Raw genomic sequence first — 8,452 nt, forward strand, 5'->3', positions numbered from 1 at the left:
TCCATCCATCCATCCATCCATCCATCCATCCATCCATCCATCCATCCATCCATCCATCCATCCATCCATCCATCCATCCATCCATCCATCCATCCTTCAAATATCTTCTGTTGTATCCAGATTCAGGTCAAAATATATTGCAGCTGACCTTTCTTTTTTCTCACAGTCTGACATTGAATCAAACTAAACCTTTACACTTTTAGGTTAGCTACAATTCCCATAGTTAATGAGTTCAAGGTTTGGATTTGCAACAATAATGTTTCATAACATGTGTTTCCCTTAAGAAGAGGTGAAACTGAAATTCCGAAACTGATCCCAAACCTTCTGTAAAATGTAATTCATGCAAATCTGATCTGGGGTCAACTAACTTAAACTCCTCTTGGCTTCTTTTTAGTTCTGTGACATATCTTTGTTCAGGCTGGCAGCACCTCCCTCCCCGCTGGCCTCGGGAACAGTGGGAGGCAGAAACTCTGCGCAGTTCTCAGCCCCCTATGAGGAGTCCGACATTATTTTCCCACTAACACTTAAGATTATCTACACATTCCTTCAGCATTCCTCAGTCCTCCTCTGCACACAGGGCGCTTTATCACATGACTAGTGCTCTCGTCTACACAATTTGAGTTTAATGAGAGAGATGTCAGGAAAAAGTAGGACGCATCAGTGCCGACTGCATCTGATCACTGGATACAAAGTAACTGTGTCAGTGCTAATTCTTCCCACCTTAGTAAACTGACTTTGACAAACTGATTTTTTTTTTTTTTCAAAGACCAGACGTTGAAGTGCAGCAGAGGAAGTGTACTGGTGTTTTCTGAGCTTTTTCATTTGTTTCTAATTGGAAATTGCCGTTTAGACAGATTGTTCACTCAGCACTTCCTTCTCTTGGTGTCATAAAGTGAACTGTAAAACAAATTTCACCTATAAATCTGTTAGTTGTGAACAGCTTGAGTGTGGATAGATTTCAACTGAAGCTGTAATGCTGTGTTAAAAATGAGAACAAGCTGTGTGATGATGCTGATGGGAAACCCCCTTTGCTTGGCTTGTGATTCACACAGGCAGAGTGACATGACATGACCGACTGAATTGCATTTACAGTAACTTTGTCTCCATCAGTTGTCCTAATATGGCAAGTTTTTTTTAGAAGAGCTCTCTTTTTAGAACCTGCTTTCTGGTGAAAGAAGCGGCAGGAATTTTCATCGTGGTACACGTCTCTTTGATTTTAGAAAAAGTGCCTCCTTACAGAAAGAATGGCGTACAGAATATATTTTACTGATCCCAAAGGGTAAGATGCCTATAATTGACAATGCTTATAACTTATCAAAAGAGATAAAAGAGACGCAATAGTTCAAATTCAGTCATATTGTATAAAAGGCTCCCTTTTTATAAARGTTTTTTATGTTATGTTAGAAGGCCTAACTTCTACTYACTCACTCACTCAAGAATRAAGTTTWAAGAGAATTTAAGGAACAATCAAATCAGCAAGAAMAKKTTTTTGTTGTTGTTGGTGTCCAAACTTGCTCAGGCATGAAAAGCAGAGGTTATACTATAAGAATGAGGATGAAGCCCCCAAACACCMAAATAATTGATTTCCACTCATTCATAGTCTGCAGAATTTGTTGATGACTTGCACTCCTGAATCTGTAATCCAAGCCAATCGATGACACTCACTTATCTTGAGTCATATAYAAACTCTATATCCAACAAGTCGAGCAAATTCAAATAAAAGACTGACTTCAGGTTTATGCTCCATCACTAAAATGGGAACTAATATAACACATTGTTCAGAAGCCATGTGGATAGATAAAACTATTCAAAGCAAGAATAATCATCAAATAATATTTAGGTTTAAACTGCTACAGATAGACAGAAAGGCAAAGGGAGTTGAGAAGGTGGAATGGCACCCATAGGACCCGTGGAACATTCACAGCAGTGCTCATCCGTCTCCTGGACATGAGGAAGAAAGCTGGCCGTGGCATAACAAACAGAGCAGACCTGAGAGAGAACTCTGCTCTACATGCAGGCCACCCTTGAACATATGCGACATCCATGCAAAAAGACTTACAAACAATCACACGCATGCCTATGACTCAATTCTCAGCCTCCTTAATCACACCTCAAATTACAGTAACACCCACAGCGACCCCACTGGTCTAATTGGAATGGGGGCTCATGCTAGAARGGCCACATTTTTCTTTAGCTGGCCTTTGTCATGTGGAGACAGTTATTAATCTGTTTTCTTAACAGCCTGACTTCCCCATTGACTAATGTTCAGGTCCACTGCTGGGCCTTATTAAAGCACAATACATTCCAATGACACACTCAATCTAGTCTTTTGTTTTGTCCACCGGGCCGTCAGTAACTCTGTGTCTCTTGTGGACAAGCGCATGGCTGAGCATGGACAGTGTGCATGGAAAATGCTCTTATACAAATCTCACTCATGTAACTGTATACCGTTTTTTTTTGTTTTTTTTTAAAGACCTTGTATTAGATTTTATTTCCATTTCATTTGGTAATGAGCTCTTTTTGGGCTCATTGATTATTATAAAATACAACACATTATCAAAGTAAATTTAAATTCTGGTGAAGATAACATTTATTGGAGTCAAATAGCTATATTTCCCAATTACGTATTCTGTGTAGATTTGAGAAAGTTACATTGTTTTTCAAAGCAATGTAACTTAATGTAACCTAAATTCATGTGGAGCCAATGAGAAAAAATTATGTGACCAACAAGCTGGATATGAAAAGACCAAAATTGTAAAGGTGCAAAAATTAAAAGGGTGAAATAACCAACAACTTTTCTGGTTATGTGACACACCCATCACAGCAGTTKTCAATCAGTAACCATGTATTTGAAATTTCTGACAACCACATACTATTTGTCATACATCGCTATACATTTTCATACATTTTCTGTTTTTGCTTGGTATGAATTGGGTCTAAGTGTTTGTAACCACATTACACTGTTCAAGACCTGGACATGTTACCACGGTGAATCAGAGGACAATACTAAAACAGACAGGACACACAACTGTGTGTGCGCAGCTTCAAACTTCAGGCAATTTAGCATGGCCAATCAACCTGACACTCTTTTGAAATTTGAACYCAAGTCTTTTTGCAGCAATGCAACACTACTAAAATCTGCATCCCATCCTATTAGATGGGATGCACCTAATGATTCACATTTTCATGCCATGCCTCTTGATTTCGTGTTTCTGCCTTGTCCTTTGTGTGTCAGTTTATCGAACCCAGTTGCGCCTTGTCTGATGATCTACCCGCTTCACCTGGTTGCTGTAGCACYTAAGCTCTTCACAGCCTCTGCCTCATTGCCAGATTATTGACTGCATGAGCGAGTCAGAAATCCAGGGTTGTTTTTCCTTGCCCCTGTTTGGTCTCCAAGTTTCTGACCTAATTYATGTCCCCGTGTTGTTTTTATTTTTTTGTTTTCCTGTTTTGCCTAGCCCACGACTGACTTCTGCAAGTTTTCTCATAACTGGATCATGACTCATGCCCCAAATACAGACCTCTGAGATCCGCTTGCCCCAATGGTTGAGTACTCCGATATCTAAGTCTCTGTGAATGATCATTGCCTGATAACTCGCACCACTACTGGATTGTGGACTGTGGAAGGTTTTTGTGTCCTTCATGTTCACAGGCAGAAAACCCCACAAACTATGTAGAGTTTTTGAAAAAAAAAAAAATCATCTAACATGCCAGCTTACTCCACACACCCAAATATTAAGTCACTTTGTCACTTGGAGCTCCCAAACTTTCAGCCTTTTTTTAAAAACAGTCCTTCCTTTTCCTGAATATGAGACATGTTTGAACTGCCCTTTCACTCTTCTCTTCTCTGTAAATAGTAAAGATAGTCCCTTAAAATGTGAATCTTTCTCAGCAAGTGATTGAAAATGGTCTGAGCCAACCGCTCAGTCCTCTGGCCTGTGGTATGATATTTAAAGTCCGTCTCTATTTTTCTTTCATAAGAGGAAGAATAAGTCGGGGATCCTGTAGGATATTCAAGTATTGCAAAGCTGAATAACTGCTCATRTTTGATGTACTTCATCTAGAATGACTTTCTGGAGGCAGCAATCAGCAAAGGACAAGATGACTGGTACAATATGAAGCCTTTTCCATTTACTGACATACATGTTCGCATGGTACAGACTGTCTGACCTTTACAGGACCAAATTGGTGGGGGAAAACATTATTTTGCCCTGCAAGAGTTTGAATCACAAGTAGATATAACATAAAAAAAAACACAAAAACTGCCAAGATAACATATTGTACATCACTATGCATGATAATGACAAACTGATTTTTAGAGATTTAATCCAAGTCATAGCTGAAAATCATYATGTTTTTTCAACAGAGTTTATTCAAATTAAAGCGAGGGTCACACATTTACTGAACCTAGTGCTAGTTAGCCACTGGACRAAAATGACAGATCAACAACTGAATTTGCTGCCTCTTCATCAAATCTTACCCTGTTGTAAGATTTGATGAAGCTCTGCAGAGGGGAAATGGATACATCTGATGACTGAAAGTCAAGAGGGAGAGCTGTGGTTAGGAGGTGCCACAGGACTCTCTTCACCCAATTGTCTATCTTTGACACGCTATTTCTAGTGCCGTCTCCTCTACATTGCCTCTTTCACCCAGTCCAAGCTTGTCACTGTGATCCCTGTGCTGAAAAGGTAAGACAATCTGGAGGTATGAGGTGAAGGGTGGTAGATGAGTTCCTGGGGTGGAAAGTGGGCTGCTCTGTTTTCACATTGCTTAAGCCAATGGAAAAAAAAAAAAGAAAAAGTAATGTTCTCAAAGCTCAGTTTAGAGTCTGTGGTGTGACATCTCTTTGAATTAGTTTTAGATATTATCCTTTTGAAAAGAACCAACTTGCACACTGTCTTGCTCTCGTTCCTTCTCTGTGCATGTGAGGATGTTTTGGTGTGCATGTGGCTGCAAGGACTGAAGCGCTGATGTATGGCATCGTTTAAAATAGCCCAGACAGACATCCAAGCAGCTGTGACCTCAGATCCCCCAAACTCTCAGTTAAACTTATTGACCACTCTGGTCCTCAGACGTAAGTGTCTGCATATTCCACAACATTGTTCAAGCTAACCTCAGAAAAAAAGTGAAGTTAAATGACATTGACAATTTATATATTTTGTTACTATTGATATTGCTTCTGTTCCCCCATTGTAGACTTTGACTATGCTATAGAAAATTTATTTAGCTCATTGGTTGCCATTGATCTAAATGAGTAGAAGTACATAACATATTGGAAACAAATGTTTCCCCCACCCCTTGAAAAAAAAAAGATAAAAAAGAGGGAATCGGCACTGAAGTATCACAGTCGAGTTATTTTGTCTTTATGTGTTGTAAGCTTGGATAACTGGGATTTGGGGAAATTGAATACTTGCTAACAGGCAAACCTCCCTTCAGGAGCAATCATTAGGTCATTCACAACCAATTCAGTCAATGCTGCTGCCATCATGACTGGCTTTGACTGTGCCAGAACTATTAATGTCTTCTGCACTAACACACTCTTGGTGCACACACAGCCTGGTATGTTTAGAAATTTCCCCTTGGTGCAACTGGTGAAGGACAGAATAAAATAGCTTGTCCTAATTGAACCCTCATAACCTTAGGTCTTCATCAGCACTGACATCAGGAAGTTTGATTCGTGTCGTCAGATWTGACACCCTGCTCAATGCAGCTTAAAATGTATGATTTACAGGAGTATAAGAACAAGTTACAGTGATATGAATTGTTAAAAAGCCTAAAGTGGTACAAGTGTTTGCGCGTATAAAATATTAAGGTGCAAAATAACTTGGTGGAGACTTTCCATTTGATTAAACAGTTGCATAAAAGCCCTTATATTTATAATTTATCTATGTCGAGTGTCTATTTCAACAGTGCACACAGAATATTAGGAACAATTAGAAAAAAAAATAAAAAAATGGGTGCGGATCAGGAGTTGCTTTTCTAAAAGAAAAGACATCAAAGAAGATCTACGTGGTTTGTGAGTTGTACCCTTTAAGAAGAGACTAGCCGAAAGAGCAGAGCACCTTTAATAGAGCTCAACTACATTGTATCTTAACGATACAAAAATGACAATTGGAAACACAAAGCAAAGGATGAAAACTATGTACATTTATACACATGTGAGGGCATGAAACAGCAAGGAACAAACAGATGGATTTACTGCTGCTTTGAAATAAAACTTATTGTGKTTAGAGCACACAAAATGTTACACATTCAACTTTTGAAAACTTTGAGAGTCCCAGTTATTTTTGCTTTGTTCCAATTTGACCTTGAGACTTCATTACGTTAATGCAGAGATGTTATAAATACACACTTCAGTTTTGCATTGTCAGGTAGGATGYCATTTCTAGTCCACCTCAGATAGCTGGGACTAGAAATTTACATACATTGTATAAAATGATGCATAATTTTTTTCTCACTCTCTGACTAGGTCCATYATGATTAGCAAAAATAATTCTAATTTGCTAAATGCTGGAATACTTTCACAGAACTTTGCATTACTTGAAATGTAAAAGTTTGCATGTACTAATATTCTGAAAGGTTAATTAATGACATCTGAGGAAACAGAGGCACACCTGTGGATGTATTTTAAGGCATTATCTGAGGCATTATCTTAAAAATGTTTTMTTCATCCCAAWGTGAAATTAAATAAATAGGTAAAATTATATCTAGTCTAAMATTATTMATGTGTACGCCTTTATACGCTGCAGGTAAGTATTTGATTTAAACCTTTTTACTCTGTGTCAGTGCCAGTTAATGCATCAATTTTGTCTGCATAAAAGGAAAACTGGCGCTAAAAGGAATTCAAATCTGGACACAATTTGTGTTTTTTTCCCCCCTTTGTAAGTGTGCCAACACAGTATGATCAAAACACATTYTCAATTGTTGGAATTTGTGGAAAAATAGAGGAAGAGGGGGTCATGTAAATTGTAGAGATACTGCAGTTTTCTGATTCCACAGAATACGCTTGCAGAAGAGTGGAAAAAGAAAATATAATTTMATCAATGGACATTTTAAAGGAGAAAGGTTAAAAAAAAGGCACAATATTTAAAACTGAGGCTCTACCAGAAAGGGGACATGACAATTTAGACATTTTTTGCATTTCATACGTGCAATAATGTGCAATTCATCAAGCAAACTCACAAACCAGGATGCACAATAAATATTAGTAGAGAAAACATTATGTAACCTTTGCTGAAAATTTTAAAACTCCCCATTCTTTAATTACTTCATGTGGTAAATTATGAATATTTTCCCTTTTATTTTTGACATTGAAGCAATTTTGACTTCTGTAGAGCTGACAAGCATAGTCCATTCATGAAAGAAAACAAATTAACATTCCATTCAGCTCATGTCATACATCAACTCAAACCTCTGTACCTATATACAATTGCTTGCTACAGTATTCACACCTAGTTTGTCTGCACAATATGTTCAGCCGTGCAAAGGAGCTTGTGATGTACCTGTGAAGTCATTACATTCTAATCCCTGCAAGGTACACAGTCATTAGAGCATGTCAAATCTGCTGTTTTGGGCCAGACACCTGGGATGGATCTATCGATTTTTCATGCATTCCTTAATTCCTAAGAAGAAACGAGTTACATTTATAAAAGAACAGAATTCTCCCACCAGGATGGCATTAGTACAGTGCTGTGAAAAGGTTCATAGCTTAGATGATTAGTAAAATCAGCGGTAGAAAAAGAAGACATCTGCTACATGTTACTTGATTTATGTTTGTAGCTAAGTGTTTACAKTCGTAAACGTTCTTAAGAATGATTCAACCCCGTTCTGAATAACAAAGGTTAGGTCTGTGCAAGTGAAGCAAGAGCTGCAGCCCTCCTTTATAATATCATCTATAACCAAACAGGACAGTGGAAACCGCAAGGTCAATCTTTAGACTCATTCACAATAAAGATCCTGTGGGACAAGACCCTGCATTTGCCCACTCATTACCTATTTAAAGGCTCCCACACACTGCTGTCCACACACTGACCCACTCTTCATTTCTGTGTCGCCCTTAGTGACGTCTATCTGTGCAGGATGATGACGGGAGTAAGGAACATATTGGTGATATGTTTATGATATGAATTTCATGTAAGTTCCTGAAAGGGCAAAAGATGAGGAGGGATGTTTTTTTTTTTTTTTTAGATTGTCCTGTCATCAGATCAGCAACCACTTCAAACAAAGTCCAGCAAAAAGCAGAGCGAGGCTCCGTGGTTGCTGCCAGCTTGTAGGTGGCGACCCGCCGACCACCTTCACAGCAGGGGGTTTGGGGGGGGTTTCTTGTGTGTTGTCACCTCCAGGCTGTCCTCCATCGGATGTCTGCCCGTTGATATCATCTGTATGTGACACAAAAGAAAGAAAGAGAGAAAAAGACTAGATGTTAGACTTCAACAATGTAAAGAGATAATTC

At 38.6% G+C, this 8,452-nt stretch overlaps 1 protein-coding gene across 2 annotated transcripts in view; it reads right to left on the reverse strand.

Annotated features, from left to right (window-relative positions):
• Positions 1 to 6,047: 6,047 nt before the first annotated feature.
• Positions 6,048 to 8,452, reverse strand: part of gpc5c (glypican 5c) — a 100,471-nt gene continuing 98,066 nt past the window's right edge. For both annotated transcript variants that reach the window (XM_008433801.2, XM_008433800.2), the window contains one exon: positions 6,048 to 8,378. In XM_008433801.2, the coding sequence (XP_008432023.1) occupies positions 8,200 to 8,378 (179 nt within the window). In that variant the 3' untranslated portion in view covers positions 6,048 to 8,199. The remainder of the gene's footprint in view (positions 8,379 to 8,452) is intronic.

This window comes from Poecilia reticulata, linkage group LG17 (assembly GCF_000633615.1).
Source record: "Poecilia reticulata strain Guanapo linkage group LG17, Guppy_female_1.0+MT, whole genome shotgun sequence".
In the NCBI taxonomy this organism is placed as follows: Eukaryota; Metazoa; Chordata; class Actinopteri; order Cyprinodontiformes; family Poeciliidae; genus Poecilia; species Poecilia reticulata.